The 23,310-nt window shown below is 38.6% G+C and overlaps 1 protein-coding gene across 2 annotated transcripts in view; it reads right to left on the bottom strand.

Annotated features, from left to right (window-relative positions):
- GABRG3 (gamma-aminobutyric acid type A receptor subunit gamma3) overlaps nucleotides 1-23,310 on the bottom strand; it is an 846,991-nt gene that overhangs the window by 161,304 nt on the left and 662,377 nt on the right. For both annotated transcript variants that reach the window (XM_070774998.1, XM_070774999.1), the window contains exon 6: nucleotides 327-464. In XM_070774998.1, the coding sequence (XP_070631099.1) occupies nucleotides 327-464 (138 nt within the window). The remainder of the gene's footprint in view (nucleotides 1-326; nucleotides 465-23,310) is intronic.

Below are 23,310 nucleotides of genomic sequence, written 5' to 3'. Positions count from 1 at the left end.
AGTGAAATTGGTTTATATAAATCTGGTCAGTGATGAGAGGATTTATGGACATAATGCCAACATGGTCTCAATTTAAAAGTATAAGACAATTCTAATCACCCTTTCCCCATTGCAATTAAAACATTGAACACTTTTGACTTTTAGATCAGCTGTTTTGCCTCAAATATCACTTAGGAATCATGGCTGCCTGAGTATAATTAGCTAAAACACACACAGGAAGGAATTCTACATGAAAGGTATGCCTTAGGCATCAAGGGAAAAAGTCAGAGGTTTTTTTTTTTTTTTTTTTTTTTTTGAGAATTACACTTCTTTAAGTTATCTCTTACCTGCTGATGTTTGCACAATTTCCGTGGTGTTTCTGAGGCCCATGAAATCAAACTGATAAAGCCGCCAGGATTTCTGATCAGCTGCCTCAACTGAGTTTTTTCTCCATCTATAAATCATTTCTTCTTTGGGGTAGCCATCTAAAAATGCAAAACAAATATTAGTGCTTGAAGACATAGGATTGTAACACATCAAAGGCAAAATTATAATTCTGATCACTTAATAGGAGTTGACATTTTAGTCCATATTTAATCATTAACTTTTCCTCATATGCATAGAAACTCCAAAAATGAATGGGAAGTGGCTACTTAACCCAGAAGATTTTTGCTGCAGATCTTCACGATCAACAAAATGTGAACAACCACATGCCATGTCTGTGTGAACATAGAATATATCTCTCAGTGTGGAAGGCTTGGTTGTAGTTGACATTCAAAGTATAGACCTTATCTAACTTCCTGGCTCACTCTCACCAGACCTTCAAAACTTTTCCAGAGCTGAGTCTGTCTAGATCTCAGGAAAGACAAATTTACTTTTTAATTATAAACTTTATTATATATATATATAGCTTTTATTATTTATTACATATTTACATTTATTATTATTATTGAAGCGTAGTTGATGTACAATATTATGTAATTTGTTGTTGTTGTTCAGTGGCCAAGTTTTGTCCAACTGTTTGCGACCCCATGGACTGCAGCATGCCAAGCTTCCCTGTCCATCACCAACTCCCAGAGCTTGCTCAAACTCATGTCCATCAAGTCGGTGATGCCATTCAACCATCTCATCCTGTGTCAAACCTTTCTCCTCCTGCTTTCAATCTTTCCCAGCATCAGGGTCTTTTCCAAGGAATCAGTTCTTCACATCAGGTGGACAAATTACTGGAGTTTCAGCTTCAGCATCAGTCCTTCCAATGAATATTCAGGACTGATTTCCTTTAGGATGGACTGGTTGGATCTCCCTGCAGTCCAAGGGACTCCCAAGAATCTTTTCCAACACCACAGTTCAAAAGCATCAATTCTTTGGCACTCAGCTTTCTTTAGAGTCCAACTCTCACATCCATACATGACTACTGGAAAAACTATAGCTTTGACTAGATAGACCTTTGTTTGCTAAGTAATGTCTCTGCTTTTTAATATGCTGTCTCAGTTGGTCATAGCTTTCCTTCCAAGGAGCAAGCATCTTTTAATTTCGTGGCTGCAGTGACCTTGCTCTTGCTCCTCTTGCACCAAATGCATTCATTTTCTCACTGTTGAGAATAATGTTTGCTGTGGATTTGTTGTATACGGCCTTTATTATGTTGAGGTATGTTCCTTCTATGCCTACTTTATGGAGAGTCTTTATCATTAACCAGTGTTGAATTTTGTTAAAGCTTTTTCTGCATCTGTTGAGAAGATCATATGTTTTTTTGTCTTTCAACTTATTAATATGGTCTATCACATCGGTTGATTTACATATACTGAAGAGTCCTTGCATCACTGGGATAACTCCCACTTGATCTTGATGTATGATCCTTTTAATGTGTTGTTGGATTCTGTTTGGTAGAATTTTGTTGAGGATGTTTGCATCTATGTTTATGGGTGATATTGGCCTGCATTTTCTTTATTGTGATATCTTTATCTGGTTTTTGTATTAGGGTAATGGTGGCCTCATAGAATGGGATTGAGAGTTTTCCATCTTCTGCAATTTTCTGGAAGGGTTTGAGCAGGATAGGTGTTAACTCATCTCTAACTTTTAGAAGAATTCACCTGTGACGTCAGCTATCACTGGGCTTTTGTTTGTCAGAAGATTTTTTATTACAGCTCTGACTTCTGTGCTTGTGATTAATTTGCTGAGTTCAGTTGCTCAGTCGTGCCTGACTCTTTGCAACCCCATGGACTGCAACATGCCAGGCTTCCCTGTCCATCACCAACTCCTGAAGCATACTCAAACTCATGTCCATCGAGTTGGTGACGCCGTCTAAGCATCTCATCCTCTGTCATCCCCTTCTCCTCCTTCCTTCAATCTTCCCCAGCATCAGGGTCTTTTCCAATGAGTCAGTTATTTACATGAGGTTGCATAAGTATTGGAGCTCCAGCTTCAGCATCAGTCCTTCCAATGAATATTCAGAACTGATTTCCTTTAGGATTGACAAGTTTGATCTCCTTGCAGTCTAAGGAACACTGAAGAGTCTTCTCCAACACCACCACAGTTCAAAAGCATCAATTCTTCAGTGCTCAGCTTTCTTTATGGTCCAACTCTCACATCCATACATGACTACTGGAAAAACCATAGCTTTGACTAGATAGACTTGTCACAAAGTACTGTCTCTGCTTTTTATTATGCTGTCTAGGCTGGTCATAGCTTTTATTCCAAGGAGCATGCATCTTTTAATTTACTGGCTACAGTCCCCATCTGCCGTGATTTTGGATCCCAAGAGAATAAAGTCTGTCACTGTTTCCATTGGTTCCCCATCTATTTGCCATGAAATGATGGGAACGGATGCCATGATCTTAGTTTTTTAAATGTTGAGTTTTAAGCCACCTTTTTCACTCTCCTCTTTCACTTTAATCAGGAGGCTCTTAAGTTTCTGTTCACTTTCTGCCATAAGGGTGGTATCGCCTGCATATCTGAGGTTATTGATATTTCTCCCAGCAATTTTGATTCCAGCTTGTGCTTCATCCAGCCCAGCATTTCACATAATGTGCTCTGCATATAAGTTAAATAAGCAGGATAATAATATACAGCCTTCAGTCACTCAGTTGTGTCTGACTCTTTGAGACCCCATGGACTGCAAAAACAACAACAACAACAACAACAAAAACTTTTTTGTATAATTCTTCTGTTTATTCTTGGCACCTCTTCTTAATATATTCTGCTTCTGTTAGGTCCATAACATTTCTGTCCTTTTTTATGCCTGTCTTTGCATGAAATGTTCCCTTGGTATCTCTAATTTTCTTGAAGAGATCTCTAGTCTTTCCCATTCTATTGTTTTCCTCTATTTCTTTGTGTTGATCACTGAGGAAGGCTTCTTATCTCTCCTTGCTATTCTTTGGAACTCTGCATTCAAATAGGTATACCTTTCCTTTTCTCTTTTGCCTTTCACTCCTCTTCTTTTCTCAGCTATTTGTAAGGCCTCCTCAGGCAACCATTTTGCCCTTTTGCATTTTTTTCTTGGGGATAGTCTTAATCACTGCCTTATGTACAATGTCACAAATCTCTGTCCATAGCTCTTCAGGCACTATATCAGATCTAATCCCTGGAATCTATTTGTCACCTCCACTGTATAATCGTAAGGGATTTGACTTAGCTCATACCTAAGTGGTCTAGTGGTTTTCCCTACTTTCTTCAATATAAGTCTGAATTTGGCAATAAGGAGTTCATGATCTGAGCCACAGTCAGCTCCTGTTCTTCTTTTTGCTGACTGTATAGAACTTCTCCATCTTTAGCTGCAAAGAATCTAATCAATCTGATTTTGGTATTGACCATCTGGTGATGCCATGTGTAGGGTCATCTTTTGTGTTGTTGGAAGAGGGTGTTTGCTATGACCAGAGTGTTCTCTTGGCAAAATACTGTTGGCCTTTGCCCTGCTTCATTTCGTACTCCAAGGCCAAACTTGACTGTTACTCCAGGTATCTCTTGACTTCCTACTTCTGCATTCCAGTCCCCTATGATGAAAAGGACATTTTTTGGGGGTGTTAGTTCTAGAAGGTCTTGTAAGTCTTCATGGAACCATTCAACTTCAGCTTCTTTGGCATTATTGTTTGATGCATAGACTTGGATAACTCTGATATTGAATGGTTTGCCTTGGAAATGAACAGAGATCATGCTGTCATTTTGGTCAATGCACCCAAGTACTGCATTTTGGACTCTTTTGTTGACTGTGAGGGTTATTCCATTTCTTCTAAGGGATTCTTGTCTACAGTAGTAGATATAATGGTCATCTGAATTAAATTTGCCTGTTCCAGTCCTTTAGTTCACTTATTCCTAAATAGTCAGTGTTCACTCTTGTCATCTCCTGTTTTACCACTTCCAATTTACCTTGATTCATGGACGTAACATTCCTGGTTTCTATGCAATATTGTTCTTTATAGCATTGGACTTTACTTCCATCACCAGTCACATCCACAGCTGGGCGCTGTTTTGGCTTTGACTCCATCTCTTCATTCTTTTTGGAGTTATTTATCCACTCTTCTCCAGTAACATATTGGGCACCTACCAACCTAGTGAGTTCATCTTTCATTTTCATACCTTTTTGCCTTTTCATACTGTTCACGGTGCTCTGAGAGCAAGAATGCTGAAGTGGTTTGCCATTCCCTTCTCCAGTGGACCATGTTTTGTCAAAACTCTCCACTTTGACCCATCCATCTTGGGTGGCCCTATGTGGCATGGCTCATAGTTTCTTTGAGTTAGACAAGGCTGTGGTCCATGTGATCAGTTTGATTAGTTTTCTGTGATTGTGGTTTTCATTCTCTCTGCCCTCTGATGGATAAGGATAAGAGACTTATGGAAGCTTCCTGATGGGAGAGAATTACTTTGGGGCAAACTAGGTCTTGTTTTGATGGGTGTGGCCATGATCAGTAAATCTTTAATCCAATTTTGTGTTCCCTCCCTTTTTTTGGCCTGAACCAAACTATGGTAGGGATACTGAAGCTAATGGTAACCTCCTTCATAAGGACTTGTTCAGGCATCCTTGTATTCAGTGCCTCTGACCCTGCAGCAGGCCACTCTATCCCTGCCTCCACCGGAGACTCCTGGACACTCATCGACAAGTCTGACTCAGTCTCTGTGGAGATACTGTTCCTTTCTCCTGGCTCCCAGTGCACACAAGGTTTTGTTTGTGCCCTCCAAGAGTCTGTTTCACCAGTCCTGTGGAAGTTCTGTAATCAGGTCCCCCTGGCCTCCAAGATCAAAGGGGTTTTCAGTCCCTTTTGAGTACCATCTACAAAATTTAAGTTTCACATTCTCATGTAAAATATGAAAGTAATCTGCATCTTATGTTATAGCTGTAAAAAGAAATTTGGAAAATACTACAGTTGTTACTATGCTAAATTGCTTCACTTTCAACAGTTCAGAGAACAAAGTATGAACAAATGTACTCATTTTAAAAACTAATCACCCTAATGTGGGCCTGGAGAACAGAAAGAGACATGAATGAACTCACTGAGATGGGGAAAATACAGATTCTCTATCTTGTTTTTGGTGATGATTGCATGTAGGTTACAAATGTGAAAATGTTTGCATTTTATAGCACCTAAATTATGATCTCAAAAGAAATTCAACTCTGTCTTTTTAGGTCATGGACAGGGAAACATGGCCACTAACTTACATCTTACCAGATATTTCTCAATATAGCTCTCATTTCATCTTTTATCATCTAGAATCAATGTCTTATACTAAACTGATGTTGACCAAAACACACACAAAAAAGCTCTAATTTTAACTACATTTAATAATTAAAAGGCTATTTTTGCTAAGTTACTTATAAATGTTATAGTTTAATATGAAATGAAATTTCTGTTTAAGAGTTTTACAAATCTTTCAGAAGAATATTTTATTGATTTCTTTTGGAATTTCAAGTCCAAAAGAAATATATAAAATATATAAACAGTCAGTTTGGATAACAAGATATAATCTAAAAGACAATCCAAGATACAGGCTTGGTTTGTGGAAAAGTTAACTTTGTTACCTTACTCTACACTCTTTAGCATTGTGTGACTTTGACTACATATAGCTAGTATCTTCATCATGCCAGATTTCAAAATATTCAATGAACTTATATAAACTTTAGGAAAGAATTTGTAACATGAGCTTGTGAAATGTCAAACTAATTATAAAAAGAGCATATCCCCCAAATCCGAATAGGTATGTCTAGAACTTCACACTCTATATGCCTGCCACTATTGATACCTCTGAAATATTCATTTCTCTCTGCTCTAAAAGTTTGTTCAAGTAATTTTGTATTTGAGCCTTACTATCCCAGGAATGTTCATGGCCATATATATATATATATATATATATATATATATGTGTATTTAAAGCTTTCCTAACAGCTTTTTAAAATATTTTCCAAAATCAGGGTTGAATACTGAATCAATTCTGTTAAATACTGCTGAAAATCCTCTTATGAAAATGCATACCAAGGAGTACAACATCGCTGTTTTTTGTCACCCTGTTTATTTAACTTATACACAGAGGGCATCTTGGGAAATGCCAGGCTGAATGAGTTACAAACTGGGATCAAGTTTGCCTGGGGAAATATCAACAACCTCAGATGCAGATGATACAATGGCAGAACATGAAGAGGAACAAAGAACCTCATGATGAGGGTAAAGGAGAAGAGTAAATAAGCCAGATTAAAACTTGATATTAAAAAAACTAAGATTATGGCATCCAGTCCCATCACTTCAGCAAGTAGATGGGGAAAATGTGGAAACATTGACTGATTTCCTCTTCTTGGGTTCTAAAATCAATGTGGATGGTAACTGCAGCCTTGAAGTTAGAAGATGATTGCTTCTTGGCAGGAAAGCTATGACAAACATAGACAGTGTGTTAAAAAGCAAATATATCATTTTTGCCAACAAAGTTCCATATTGTCAAGGCTATGGTCTTTCCAGTAGTCATGTACAAATGTGAGAGCTGGACCATAAAGAAGGCAGAGTACCAAAGAATTGATGCCTTCAGACTGTGGTGCTGGATAAGACTCTTGAGATTCCCTTGGACAGCAAGAAGATCAAACCAGACACTCTTAAAGGAAATCAACCTTGAATATTCATTGGAAGTACTGATGTCAAAGCTGAAACTCCAATAATTTGGCTACCTGATGCAAACACCCAACTCATTGCAAAAGACCTTTATGCTGGGAAAGATTGAAGGCAGAAGGAAAAAAGGGCAAAAGAGGATGAGATGATTGGATGGCATCACTGATTCAATGGGCATTAATTTGGGTAAACTCTGGGAGATGGTGTGGGACAGGGAAGCCTGACATGCTGAAGCCCAGGGGTCACAAAGGGTCAGACACAAGTTGGTGACTGAACAACAACAAATATTTTCTATAAACATATTTAAATATTTACATTTAAATTAACCATACTCTTCTGAAGATGCATGCATTAACTTGAAAGAACAAAAGTAGTTGGAGTTTCAGAGGGCATGTGAATTTGGGAGGAAAATTTCAGTAATTTTCTTAGCCATTCAGTCCTCTTCCTATGCCTCTTCTTCCTGTTAATTACAACCACCACTACTTTCACTATCTTCTTCTTCTTTACCATAGTAATCATCATTATCACTATCACCTCCACCATTAATATCATCATCATCACCACCACCATCATCATCATATTGCTTTCTGTAATGAGGCACCAGGCAATATTTCAAGACTTTCAATGTGCTAAGTCTCACAACAATCCTGGTGGCATAGGTATTGCTGTCTCCATCTTACAGATGAGAAAGTTGAAGCACAGAGATTCTGAGTCATGTACCTATGACAGAGCCAGAATAAAAACTTAGATTTTCTGACTTTAGGATCTCTGTCTTCTCACTTATTGCACTACACTGTAGTTGCTATCGTGGAGGCCTATACATAGAGGTTCTTCTAAAATCCTTGGAAGGGCACCGTAACTGTTTTTGAGTAATACTGAATGACTAGAGAAAACCTCCCATTCCCAATTGTTTCCTCTCTGTTGGCATTTTTCTTATATATTTAACATACTGAAATTGAAAATTTTATATTAATCCCATTAGTCACTTTCGTATTTATTTTGTATTTGTGTTTAATCATTCCTTAAAGCATACCCAGATAAATACTTTCAAATTTTAAATCTAATTATTTTATAGTGTCATTATATATTTCAATTAATAGTCATTTTGAAATTATTTTGGTCAAGGGTTTTCTACTTGATTGTCACGTTTCTGTGCAATCAGTGTGTGTGTGTGTGTGCATGAGTGTGTGATGTTAATGTATACTACATGATGTCAACCTTTTTTTTTTCCTTTTTCCTTTTCTTTTCATTGATTTTCTGTTGAGCTAGAATTAATGTAAAATAACTTACCTTCTTTCCACAGCTGTCCCATCTTCTCATCACTCTTACAAATTTATTTTCCTTACAAATTTTAAAATATATGTTTCACATAATTTTCAGGAGTTTTGCATTTAGTAGGAGAAATAAGGTAAAGATATCAACTATATCTTCCCAGAAACAAAAGTCTCCAATTCATAAGTGCTTTTAAAGTGTATTATCTCATTTGAAAATATTTTAAAACTTTCCAGAGATATTTATGTTATTAAATGTTCCCTTCACTTATTTTTTATTGAGTTATAGTTGCCTTACAATATTGTATTAATTTTAGGTGTACAACATCGTGACTCAAAATTTTTATAGATTATACTTAAAGTTATTGTATAATAATGGGTATGTTCTCTGTGCAGTACAATATATCCTAAAACCTTATTTATTTTATATATAATAGTCTGTTTCTCTTAATCCCATATACCTATCTTGTCCCTCCTTCCCCCCTCCCCATTGGTAACTATTACTTAGTTCTCAATATCTATTAGTCTATATTTTTGTTGTTGTTTTATAAGTTCATTTACTTTATTTTTTAGATTCTACAGGTAACTTATGTTTGTCTTTCTCTGACATATTTCACTAAGCATAATACATATTGTTGCAACTTTCAAAATTTCATTCTTTTGTATGACTAAGATTCCATTGTGAGTGTGTATGTATACGTGTGTGTGTGTGTGTGTGTGTGTGTGTGTGTGTGTGTGTGTGTGTGTATAATTTTCCTTCTCCATTTGTTCATGAAAACTTAGGTTACTTTCATATTTTGGCTATTGTGAATAAAGCTGTCACAAACATTAGGGTTCATGTGTATTTTTGAATTAGAGTTTTCATTATCTTTGAATATAGGCCCAGGAGTGGAAGTTCTGCATCATAGGAAACTATTTTTTAGTTTTTGAGTAAACTCCATAATCTTCTTTAAGTGGGTATACCAATTAATATTCTCACAAACAGTGTACAAGGGATCCCTTTTCTCCCCACACTAGCCAACATTTGATATGTGTCTTCTATTTAATGATAGTCATCCTGATGTGTATGAGGTTTCTTACTGCAGTTTTGATTTGCACATCTCTGATGATTATGTTGAATATCTTCTCATGAAACTTTTGCCATCTCTATGTAGCTTCTTTAGCATCTCTATATAGCATCTGTATAGTTTCTTTGGAAAAATGCCTATTCATGTCTATTGCCCTTTTTAAAAATCACAGTGTATGTTTTCTGACATTATATGAGCTATTTATATTTTTGGATATTAATCCCTTATCTCCCAAGTCATATCATTTAAAACTAAGTTCTCCCATTCAGTAATTTTGTTAATAGTTTCCTTTTCTGTGAAAATCTTTATAGTTTTATTAGTTCAAACTTGTTTATTTTTTGCTCTTGCTTTATTTGCCTTAGGGGATAGATTTAAAAAATACTGCTGCATTTTTTGTCATAAAGTATCTTGCCTGTATTTTCTTCTAGGAGTTTTATGATTTCCCATCTTGCATTTGCATCTATATTCCAGTTTGAGTTTATTTTTGTATGTGGTAGGATAAAATATTGTAACTTCATTTTTCCCATGTAGCTTTCCTGGTCTCCCAGCACTATTTATTGAAGAGACTGTCTTTTCCAAAATATATTATTGCTTCTTTTGTTATTGATTAATTGATCATAAGTGCATGCGTGTATTTCTGGGCTCTCTATTCTGTTCCATTAATCTCTGTATCAGTTTTTGTGCCAATACCATGCTGGTTTGATTACTGCAGCTTCATAATATAGTCTGAAGTCAGGGTCCATGATACCTCCAGCTCAATTCTAATTTCTCAAGAATGCTTTGGCTATCCAAGATCTTTTGCATTTCCATACAATTTTCAAAATGATTTTTTCCAGTTCTGTGAAAAATGCCATTGGTATTTTGATAGGGATTGCATTTAATCTGTAGATTACCTTGGATAGTATGGTCATATCAAAATATTAATTCTTTTATTCATCAACCGAGTTAATTTTCCATATTTTTGTGTTACCTTCATTTTTTTTTTTACTAATGTCTCATAATTTTTGGAGTGTGTATGTGTGCTCAGTCACTTCAGTCATGTCCAACTTTTTGTGACCCTCTGGACTGCAGCCTTCCAGGCTCCTCTGTCCATGGGATTCTCCAGGTAAGAATACTGGAGTGGGTTGCCATTCTGTACTCCAGAGGATTTTCCCTATTCAGAGATCAAACCTATGTCTCCTGCATTGCAGACAGCTTCTTTATCCACTGAGCCACCTGGGAAGCCAAATTTTTGAAGTGAGGGTCATTTACTTCTTAAGTTAGGTCAATTCCTAAGTATTTTAATCTTTCTTATGCAATTGTCAATGGGATTTCTTTTCAAACTTCTCTTTCTTAGAGGTCATTGTTAATGTATAGAAATACAACAGATTTCTGTGTATTAATTTTTTATCCTGCAACTTTACCAAATTCAGTGATAGTAGTAGTTCTTTGGTGCTGTATTTAGTGTTTCTATGTATAGTATCATATCATCTGCAAACAGTGACAGTTTCTGCAAACAGTGATAGTTTTACTTCTTTCTTTTGCATTTTTGTGCCTTTTATTTCTTTTGCTTGTCTGATTGCTATGGCAAGAACTTCCAACAGCATATTGTATACAAGTGGTGAAAGTAAGACTCTATCTTCTTCCTGATCTTAGAGAAAATACTTTAAGCTTTTCACTGTTGAATATCATGTTTTAGCTGTGGGGCTATCATATATGGTTTTTATATGTTGAGGTAGATTTCCTCATACCTTTTAAACCATAAATTAATGTTGAATTTTGTCAAAAGTTTTCCAGTATTTATTGACATGATCACTTGTTAATGTGGTGTATCACATTAATTGATTTGTTGATAATGAACCATCATTGCATCCCTGGGATAAATGTCATTTGATCATAGTGTCAGACCAGATCAGTTGCTCAGTCGTGTCCGACTCTTTGCAACCCCATGAATCGCAGCACGCCAGGCCACCCTGTCCATCACCAACTCCCGAAGTTCACTCAGACTCACGTCCATCGAGTCAGTGATGCCATCCAGCCATCTCATCCTCTGTTGTCCCCTTCTCCTCTTGCCCCCAATCCCTCCCAGCATCAGAGTCTTTTCCAATGAGTCAACTCTTCGCATGAGGTGGCCAAAGTCCTGGAGTTTCAGCTTTAGCATCATTCCTTCCAAAGAAATCCCAGGGCTGATCTCCTTCAGAATGGACTGGTTGGATCTCCGTGCAGTCCAAGGGACTCTCAAGAGTCTTCTCCAACACCACAGTTCAAAAGCATCAATTCTTCGGCGCTCAGCCTTCTTCACAGTACAACTCTCACATCCATACATGACCACAGGAAAAACCATAGCCTTGACTAGACGAATCTTTGTTGGCAAAGTAAGGTCTTTGCTTTTGTGTAGGGTCCTTTAAATGTATTGCTGGATTTAGTTTGCTATTATTTTATTGAGGATTTTCACATCTATGTTCATCAGTGATAATGACCTATAATCTTTTTTTTTTGGTATTGTCTGCTTTTGATTTCAGGGTGATGCTGGCCTCATACGTTAAGTTTGTGAGCTGTCCTTCCTCTGCAAATTTTTGTAAGTTTCAGAAGGATATGTGTAAACTCTTCTCTAAATATTTGGTAATATTGACCTGGAAATCCATGTGGTCCTGGATTTTTGTTTGTTGGGAGTTTTTAAATTACTGATTCAATCTCATTGACTGGTCTGTTCACACATTTTATTTCTTGTTGGTTCTTTCTTCAGAGATTGTAGATTGCTAAGAATTTGTTAATTTCTTCCAGGTTAGAGTATAGTTGTTTGGAATAGTCTCTTATGATCTTTGGTACTTCTGTGATGTTGGTTGTAACTTCTTTTTCATTTCTGATTTTATTGATCTTGGCCCTTTTTTCTCTTGATGAGTCTGGCTAAACGATTTTTTCCCTCAACCTTTTCAAAGAGCCAACACGTAGTTTCATTAATCTTTTCTATTTTTGTAGTTTCTATTTTTTAATTTTTATGATTTCATACTTTCACTGACTTTGGGTTTTGCTTCTTTTTCTAGTTCCTTTACATGTTAGCTTAGGTTGTTTATTTGAGATTTTTCTCCACCCCCCTCCCCCACTCCAGGTGAGCTTGTATCACTATAAAATCCCCTCTTAGAATTGCTTTTGCTGCATCCCGTAAGTTTTTGGTAGCTGTGGGTTTTTTTGTTTGCTTTGGTGTTTTTTTTTTTTTTTTTAATTTAATTTTATTTTTAAACTTTACATAATTGTGTTAGTTTTGCCAAATATATTCCATGATCCACTGGTTGCTTGGTACCATATTGTTCAGACTGTACATCTTCGTACATCTTTGTGTTTGTTTCAGGTTTTGTTTCTATAGTTGATTTCTAGTCTCATTCAGTTCAGTTCAGTTCAGTTGTTCAGTCATGTCCGACTTTTTGCAACCCCATGAATTGCAGCACGCCAGGCCTCCCTGTCCATCACCATCTCCCCGAGTTCACTCAAACTCACTTCCATTGAGTCGGTGATGCCATCCAGCCATCTCATCCTCTGTCATCCCCTTTCCTCCTGCCCCCAATCCCTCCCAGCATCACAGTCTTTTCCAATGGGTCAACTCTTCACGTGAAGTGGCCAAAGTACTGGAGTTTCAGCTTTAGCATCATTCCTTCCAAAGAAATCCCAGGGCTGATCTCCTTTAGAATGGACTGGTTGGATCTCCTTGGAGTCCAAGGGATTCTCAAGAGTTTTCTCCAACACCACAGTTCAAAAGCATCAATTCTTCGATGCTCAGCTTTCTTCACAGTCCAACTCTCACATCCATACATGACTACTGGAAAAACCATAGCCTTGACTAGACGGACATTTGTTGGCAAAGTAATGTCTCTGCTTTTGAATATGCTATCTAGGTTGTTCATAATTTTTCTTCCAATAAGTAAGCATCTTTTAATTTCCTGGCTGCAGTCACCATCTGCAGTGATTTTGGAGCCCCCCAAAATAAAGCCTGACACTGTTTCCACTGTTTCCCCATCTATTTCCCATGAAGTGATGGGACCAGATGCCATGATCTTCATTTTCTGAATGTTGCGCTTTAAGCCAACTTTTTCACTCTCCTCCTTCACTTTCATCAAGAGGCTTTTTAGTTCCTCTTCACTTTCTGCCATAAGGGTGGTGTCATCTGCATATCTGAGGTTATTGATATTTCTCCTGGCAATCTTGATTCCAGCCTGTGCTTCTTCCAGCCCAGCGTTTCTCATGATGTACTCTGCATAGAAATTAAATAAGCAAGGTGACAGTATAAAGCCTTGACGTACTCCTTTTCCTATTTGGAACCAGTCTCCATAGCTCAGGATTAAGCAAGTTTCTAGATGGCATGAGGAATTCTGTAATGTTTTTTTCTTTACTCAAGACAGTTTAAAAATTATTGAAGCATGCAACTTATCACGAAAAAGTCACGCCAAAATAGTTTTTGTTTGTGTTTGTCTAATATGGAAAGGAGAAGGCAATGGCACCCCACTCCAGTACTCTTGCCTGGAAAATTCCATGGATGGAGGAGCCTGGTAGGCTGCAGTCCATGGGGTCGCTAAGAGTCGGACACGACTGAGCAACTTCACTTTCACTTTTCACTTTCATGCATTGGAGAAGGAAATGGCAGCCCACTCCAGTGATCTTGCCTGGAGAACCCCAGGGACAGGGGAGCCTGTTAGGCTGCCGTCTATGGGGTCACACAGAGTCAGACACGACTGAAGTGACTTAGCATAGCACAGCATAATATGGAAAAGTTGAAACTAAAAATAAGTCAAATTAAACAGTGCATTTGAGAAAATTGTGGGCAAATTATTAGCGATGGTAATTTTTTTTTAATTAAAAACTTTTTTTAAGTTATGATAATATTATAATATATATATTATATATAATATATATATTATAATACCTGAATTTATCCAATAGTATTAATAATATTCAAATACTCACACTTATTCAATACTATTATAATACCTAAATTTGCCCAAATGTTAGTTCAGTTAGTAAGTTCAAATATTCTTGGATATAGCTACAACTTCAGAGGTATCATCACTGGGTAATCATAATAATGGCACATGGTCTAATTCCACAGAATGGACCTACATTCAGTGATTTTTGACTTCCTGTGATTCAACCAGTCATAATTACATTTCTCTCACTCCCTGTAAGTCAGAAACAGCCAATTAGAAAAACTCTGGGGAAAAAAACTCAAAAATAACCATGAAATTGCAAAGGACTTTCCAGAGAGCAACATTCAAATTACCACCATGACTTTTCAAACTTTACTATGCTAACTGTAATTTGTTTTCTAATTTCTTTTTGAGGGATGACATCTTTCATTTGACAAATCTTTTTGAAGGGGTTTTACCGTCCTTTTGGAAAGCTCCCATGTTGTCACCTGTGTCACATGACATAATCTGTCCTTGTCTCACAGCTCATCACATGTGCTCACATTGATGTTCCAGGGACTCACAGCAGATACGAGGATGTGAGACTGGGTCAAAAGGAGAGCAGCCACTACTGTATGGTGGCTGGCTCTGGGAGAATGGCATTTTCTGAAAGAAAACAGTCCCCTTTCATATTTTTATATTGATACATTTCCAGTGGTCATCCCATATTACACCTAAAAATTCTTGAGACACAGAGTAAGGAACAAGAGCTTTTGAGATTCATGGATGTGTGCTGGGTGGAGGGGTATGATTGACCAGAAGGAAAAAAAAATCTTATAAGAGAAGCCATGATGGAGAGAGTATGGGGAGGATGTTGTGGACATTGGGACCAGAAGGGAGGGGCAGAAATATTGTAGAAATAGGAGAGTCAAAGAGAACTGAGGTCCTGGGGAGGCAACACTTGCTGCTCCCTCCTTTTGATTCACTCTCCCATGCCTGAGAGCTACGTGAATCAAGAGATCCTCTAAAAGAATGTGTGCAGTCTAAATGCTCATCAATGCATCCTTTGCTGTAGTTTACATGTAACAATTTGCATCAATTTAGCTCACATAGAAATAATCTCTGAAAAAAACAAATACCCTATGATCACTCTTATATGTTGAACCTGAAAAACAATACAAAACAAAGCAAGGTCATAGATATAAAGAAACAATTGGTGGCTGCCATAGGCGGAGGGCAAAGTGTAGGACAAATGGGTGAAGGGGGTCAAAAGGCAAAAAAAAAAAAAAAATAACTTCCAATAGATAAGCTTGGATTATTTTTCTTTTGGTGATTTGGAGGCGGGGGGGCGGGGCGGGGGGCGGGGCGGGGGGGAGGGGGGGAGGCGGGTAAGAGGCATAGGAAGAGAGTGAGTCCTGTTCAGTTCACACTGACTCCCATGAGAGGCACATTACATTGCCACAGAATCTCTGATGTTGATTGCTTCTCAGCAAGATAATGAGATGGAGTTTGCATTTTCTCAAATCACGAGACAACTGTGGAACATTGCTCAAGAGAATAAGCATGTGAATGGGGATACAATCTTAGGGGAAAAGGACTGCATTCCCAACAACCAACGCTGTATTAAATTAAACTATTTCCATTTCAATCACGGAGAGAATTGGTTAGAAAAATGCATGTGACTGTCAAAAATACTATTATTAAATGGTCGTGCGGTGCTTTCCTACAAATTGTAGTAAACACAAACAGCATGAATGTCAGTGTGATTCAGAAACATGAGGCATGATCAAATTATGAGCCATTTAGTTGCAGTTGAAGAATAAGAGAGACGTTTCTACTAAAAGTTGCCTTCCAGTGGACTGGTCACGATCTGCATTTGTTTGCCCTGAGAATGACACCTGGGTTGGCCTGGGTGCCTCAGGCCAGTGTCCAATATGTATCAGCAAAGAACTGTGATAAAATACCCATGCTCTTGGAATTCATTGGTTTTCCAATGTCCCATTGGCTTGATGGATGGTGGAAATGACTTTTTGAAAACGCAGGTGCAGTGCCAGGTAGGTGGCAATACTTTTCAGGATAAATGCAAGGTTCTCCAGGAGGTTGCATATAGTTTGAATCATCATCCAGTAGATGGTGGTATTTCTCTGATGGTAAGTTTACAGCTTCAGAAATCAAGAGATGGAGATGGGAATGGTACTATCATTATTATCCTTAGTGACCCACTAGTGAAATTTTTGCTTCTAGTTCTCATGACTTATATTCTGCAGGTCTAGAGATTTATCTTCCACAGGAGAGACCTATGATTCCATTGAATTGGAGGTTTAGATGGCCATCCAGCCACTTTGGTTTTCCATACTTCTGAATCATCAGGCAAGGAAGGAAATTACTGGCTGGAGTAATTGATTCTGACTGCTGAGGAGAAAGTGGATGACATCACTCCACAGTGGAGTTAAGGAAGTGTATGACTGGAATGCAAGAGTATTCTGGATCCCCTAGGACATCTCAGTATTACCATGCTCTTTGGTGGAGGTTAATGAAAAACAGTCCAACACTAGCAGGGCTACTAATGGCTCAGTACTTTGTGAGAGAAGCTTTGGGTCACTCCACCAACTAAAGAACGATAACTATCTTAGATATTTGCTAAAGTCAAAGGGAATATGTAATAGAAGAAGGTCATTATAAATATCAGCAATGAATACTATTACAATAAAGAAGGCTGTAATTGTCTTGAGTATCCTTCCTTATTTTCTTATATGTTTCTGTAGCAAATATTTTTCTTATTCTCTAAAAGATAACATAAGATATATTGACTTTATATCACAGTATTAAAGTATTAGTAACTTTACAGTATTTCAGTTGCTGTTCAGTTGCTCAGTCATGTACTACTCTTTGAAAGTGCATGGACTATAGCTTCCCAAGCTTCCCTGTCCTTTAGTATCTCCCAGAGTGTGCTCAAACTCATGTCCATTGATTGATGATGCCATCCAACCGTCTTATCCTCCTGTCACCCCTTGTCCTCCTGCTCACAACCTAAGTTGTTCTTGCTCAGTTGTACCCAACTCTTTGAGACTGCATGGACTGCAGCACACCAGGATTTGCTGTCATTCACTATCTCCCAGAGTTTGCTCAAACTCATGTCCCTTGAGTCAATTATGCCATCCAACCATCTCATTCTCTGTTGCCCCCTTCTCCTCCTGCCCTCAATCTTTCCCAGTGTCAAGAGCTTTACCAGTGAGTCACCTCTTTGCATCAGGTGGCCAAAGTATTGAAGCTTCAGCATCAGTCCTTCCAATGAATATTCAGGGTTGATTTCCTTTAGGATTGATTAGTTTGATCTCCTGGCAGCCCAAGGGACTCTCAGAGTCTTCTCTAGCACCACAATCTGAAAGCATCAATTCTTCAGGGCTCAGTCTTCTTTAGATTACAATTCCCACATCCATACATGATTACTGGAAAAATGATAGCTTTGACTATATGGACATTTGTTGGTAAACTGATGATAAACTGATGACTGCTTTTTAAAGTGAAAGCGAAAGTGAAGTCGCTCAGTCATGCCCGACTTTTAGTGACCTCATGGACTGCAGCCTACCGGGCTCCTCTGTCCATGGGATTTTCCAGGCAAAAGTACTGGAGTGGGTTGCCATTGCTTTCTGCTTTTTAAAACACAGTCTATTTGTCATACCTTTCCTTACAAGGAGTAAGCATCTTTTAATTTTGTGGCTGCAGTCATAGTCTGCAGTGAGTTTTTGAGCCCAAGAAAATAAAATCCCTCACTTCTTCCACTTTTTTCCCATCTATTGGCCACGAAGTGATGGGTCCTGTTGCCATGATCTTAGTTTTCTGTATGTTGAGTATTACATCAGCATTCTCACTCTCTTTCATCTTCATCAAGAGGCTCTTTAGTTTCTCTTCTCTTTCTGCCATTAGAATGGTATAATCTGCATGTTCACATTGTTGATATTTCTCCTGGCAATCTTGATTCCAGCTTGTCATTCATCCAACCTGACATTTCACTTGATGTACTCTGCATACTCAATGTAAATGTATGTATATTGATATACTTTGACAACCTGATGTGAGGAACTGACTCACTGGAAAGACCTTGATGCTGGGAAAGATTGAAGGCAGGAGAAGAAGGGCATGACAGAGGATGAGATGGTTGGATGTTATCACTGACTCAATGCACAAGAGTTTGAGAAAACTCCAGGAGTTAGTCAGTTCAGTTCAGTTGCTCAGTCATGTCTGACTCTTTGCGACCCCATGAATTGCAGCATGCCAGGCCTCCCTGTCCATCACCAACTCCTGGAGTTCACTCAAACTCATGTCCATCGAGGCAGTGATGCCATCCAGCCATCTCATCCTCTGTCATCCCCTTCTCCTCCTGCCCCCAATCCCTCCCAGCATCAGAGTCTTTTCCAATGAGGCAACTCTTTGCATGAGGTGGCCAAAGTACTGGAGTTTCAGCCTCAGCATCTGTCCTTCCAATGAACACCCAGGACTCATCTCCTTTAGAATGGACTGGTTGGATCTCCTTGCAGTCCAAGGGACTCTCAAGAGTCTTCTCCAACACCACAGTTCAAAGGCATCAATTCTTTGGTGCTCAGCCTTCTTCACAGTCCAGTTCTCACATCCATACATGACTACTGGAAAAACCATAGCCTTGACTAGACAGACATTTGTTGGCAAAGTAATGTCTCTGCTTTTGAATATGCTATCCGTTTGGTCATAACTTTCCTTCCAAGGAGTAAGTGTCTTTTAATCTCAGGCTGCAGTCACCATCTGCAGTGATTTTGGAGCCCAGAAAAATAAAGCCTGACACTGTTTCCACTGTTTCCCCATCTATTTCCCATAAAGTGATGGGACTAGATGCCATGATCTTAGTTTTCTGAGTGTTGAGCTTTAAGCCAACTTTTTCACTCTCTTCTTTCACTTTCATCAAGAGGCTTTTTAGTTCCTCTTCACTTTCTGCCATAAGGGTGGTGTCATCTGCATATCTGAGGTTATTGATATTTCTCCCGGCAATCTTGATTCCAGCGTGTGCTTCTTCCAGTCCAGTGTTTCACATGATGTACTCTGCATAGTAGTTAAATAAGCAGGGTGACAATATACAGCCTTGATGTATTCCTTTTCCATTTGGAACCAGTCTGATGTTCCATGTCCAGTTCTAACTGTTGCTTCTTGACCTGCATATACGTTTCTCAAGAGGCAGGTCAGGTGGTTTGGTACTCCCATCTCTTGAAGAATTTTCCACAGTTTATTGTGATCCACACAGTCAAAGGCTTTGGCATAGTCAATAAAGCAGAAACAGATGTTTTTCTGGAACTCTGTTGCTTTTTCCATGATCCAGTGGATGTTGGCAATTTGATCTCTGGTTCCTCTGCCTTTTCAAAAATCAGCTTGAACATCTGGAGGTTCACAGTTTACATATTGCTGAAGCCTGGCTTGGAGAATTTTGAGCTTTACTTTACTAGCGTGTGAGATGATTGCAATTATGCAGTAGTTTGAGCATTCTTTGGCATTGCCTTTCTTTGGGATTGGAATGAAAACTGACTTTTCCAGTCCTGTGGCCACTGCTGAGTTTTCCAAATTTGCTGGCATATTGAGTGCAACACTTTCACAGCATCATCTTTCAGGATTTTAGTAGTGATGGGCAAAGAAGCCTGGTGTGCTGCAGTCCATGGGGTCGCATACAGTTGGACACGACTGAGTGACTGAAGTGTACTGAAGTGAACTCTGCATATAAGTTAAATAAGCAGGTTGACTATATGCAACCTTGACATACTCCTTTCCCAGTTTTGAACCAGTCCATTGTTCCATGTCTGATTCTAACTGTTGCTTCTTCACCCACAGAGAGGTTTCTTAGGAGGCAGGTAAGGTGGTCTGGTATTCCCATCTCTTAAAGAATTTTCCACAGTTTGTTATGATCCAACGGCCAACAGCTTTAGCATAGTCAATGAAGCACAGGTAGATGTTTTTCTGAAATTCCCTTGCTTTTTCTAAGATCCAACTAATGTTGGAAATTTGAAATCTGATTCCTTTGCATTTCTGTAAATCCAGCTTGTACATCTGGAAATTTGAGTTCAATACTGCTAAGCCCAGCTTGAAGGATTTTGAGCATAAACTTGCTAGCATGTGAAATGAGTGCAACTGTGTGGTAGTTTGAACATTCTTTGGCATTGCCTTTCTTTGGGATTGGAATGAAAACTGACCTTTTCCATTTCTGTGGTCACTGCTGTATTTTCCAAATTTCTTGACTATTGAGTACAGCACCTTAAAAGCATCATCTTTTAGGATTTGAAATAGCTTAACTGGAATTTCATCACCTCCATTAATTTTGTTTGTAGTAATGCTTCCAAAGGCCCACTTGATTTCACACTCCAGGATGTATGACTCTAAGTGAGGGACCACATCATCTTCGTTAAAGAAAGAAAGAAATTAGAAAGAAAGTGAAGTTGCTCAGTCGTGTCTGACTCTTTGTGACCCCATGGACTGTAGCCTACCAGGCTTCTCCATCCATGGGATTTTCTAGGCAAGAGTACTGAAATGGGTTGCCATTTCCTTCTCCAGGGGGATCTTCCCAACCTAGGGATTGAACCCAGGTCTTGTGCACTGTAGGCAGACGCTTTACCATCTGAGCCACCAGGGAAGTCTCATCTTGGTTATCTGGGTCATTAAAACCTGTTTTTTTCCAAATTCTTCTGTGTATTCTTGCCACATCTTCTTAATTTCATCTGCTTCTGTTAGTTCCTTGCTGTTTCTGTTCTTTATTGCACCTATCTTTGCATAAAATATTGCCTTGGTATCTACAGTTTTCTTGAAGAGATCTCTAGTCTTTCCCATTATATTGTTTTCCTCTGTTTTTCTGCATTGTCCACTTATCTCTCCTTGTTTTTCTCCAGAACTCTGCATTCACCTGAGTATATCATTCTCTTTCTTCTTTGCCTTTTGCTGGTTTTCTGAGGATCCTTATAAATAGCTGAGAAAAGAAGATAAGTGAACCCACTACTGGGCATATGACACACATACCACAATGTTCATGGCAGCACTATTATCAATAGGTACAACACGGAAGCAACCTGTTCATAGATGCCCATTGACAGATGAATGGATAAAGAAGCTGTGGTACGTATAAACAATGGAATATTACTTAGCCATGAAAACGAATGCTTTGAATCAGTTCTAATGAGGTGTGTGATCCTAGAGCTTGTTATGCAGAGCGAAGTAAGTTAAGTGAGAAAGAGACAAATGAATATAGTATATTTACATATATATACATATATGGCATATATGTGTGTGTATATATATATATATAATATATATTTATTTATATATAACTATATATATGTAAATATATATAAATGCTGTTGCTAAGTCACTTCAGTCGTGTCTGACTCTGTGCGACCCTATAGACTGCAGCACACCAGGCTCCCCCGTCCCTGGGAGTCTCCAGGCAAGAACACTGGAGTGGGTTGCCATTTCCTTCTCCAATGCATGAAAGTGAAAAGTGAAAGTGAAGTCGCTCAGTCGTGTCCGACTCTTAGCGACCCCATGGACTGCAGCCCACCAAGTTCCTCTGTCCATGGGATTTTCCAGGCAAGAGTACTGGAGTGGGGTGCCATTGCCTTCTCCATATATATACATTTTGTTGCTAAGTCAGTTCAGTCATGTCTGACTCTGTGTGACCCCATAGATGGCAGCCCACCAGGCTCCCCCCGTCCCTAGGATTCTTCAGGCAAGAACACTGGAGTAGGCTGCCATTTCCTTCTCCAATGCATGAAAGTGAAAAGTGAAAGGGAAGTCGCTCAGTCATGTCCAACTCTTCGCGACCCCATGGACTGCAGCCTACCAGCCTCCTCCGTCCATGGGATTTTCCAGGCAAGAGTACTGGAGTGGGGTGCCATTGCCTTATATATACATATACATATATATACATATGTATATTTATATATAGCTTCTCTGGTCTCTCAGATGATAAAGGATCTGTCTGAAATGTGGGAGATCCAGGCTCTATCCCTGGGTCAGGAAGAGTACATCATGCGAAATTCCAGGCTAGATGAACCTCAAGCTGGAATCAAGCCTGCCAGAAGAAATATTGTTAACCTCAGATATGCAGATGACACTACCCTAATGGCAGAAAGTGAAGAGGAACTAAAGAGCCTGTTGATGAAGGTGAAAGAGGGGCGTGAAAAAGAAGGCTTAAAACTCAACATTCAAAAAACTAAGATCATGGCATCCAGTCCCATCACTTCGTGGCAAATAGATAGGGAAACAATGGAAACAGTGACAAATTTTATTTTCTTAGCCTCCTAAATCACTCTGGATAGTGACTGCAGCCATGAAATAAAAGACACTTTCTCCTTGGAAGGAAAGAGTGGGATGAACCAAGATAGTAGCTGGGATATATATACACTGAGAAGTGTAAAATAGCCAGTGGGAAGTTGCTGTACAACACAGGGAGCCCAGCCTGGTACCCTGAGATGAAGTAGATGGGTGGGATGGGAGGAGGGGAGGAATGCTCAAGAGGGTGGTGGTATATGTATAACTATGTCTGATTGGTGTTTTGTATGGCAGAAACCAGCATAACATTGTAAAGCAATTTTCCTCCATATAAAACATAAATTTAAAACAAAACTAAAGAAGTGTCATGCATATATACAGTAGAATATTACTCAGCCATAAAAAGGAATGAATGTGAATCAGTTGAACTGAGGTGGGTGAACCTAGAGCCTGTTACACAGACTGAAGTAAGTCAGAAATGCAAAACAAATATTGTATATTAACACACACACACACATATAGAATCTATAAAAATGGTACTGATTAATCTATTTGTATGTAGCAATAGAGGCACAGGTGTAGAAAATGGACTTGTGAACACAGTGTAGTAAGGAGAGGATTGGACAAATTGAGAGAGTAGCTACAGTCCATAGGGTCACAACGAGTCAGACATGACTGAGCAACTAACATATATATACACTACCATGTGTAAAACAGATAGCTAGTGGGATTTTGCTGTAAAACACAGGGAACTCAGCCC

This window comes from Bos indicus, chromosome 21 (assembly GCF_029378745.1).
Source record: "Bos indicus isolate NIAB-ARS_2022 breed Sahiwal x Tharparkar chromosome 21, NIAB-ARS_B.indTharparkar_mat_pri_1.0, whole genome shotgun sequence".
NCBI lineage: Eukaryota > Metazoa > Chordata > Mammalia > Artiodactyla > Bovidae > Bos > Bos indicus.
The sequence above is the reverse complement of the archived record's forward strand: the minus strand, read 5'-3'. Positions and strand labels throughout refer to the sequence as shown.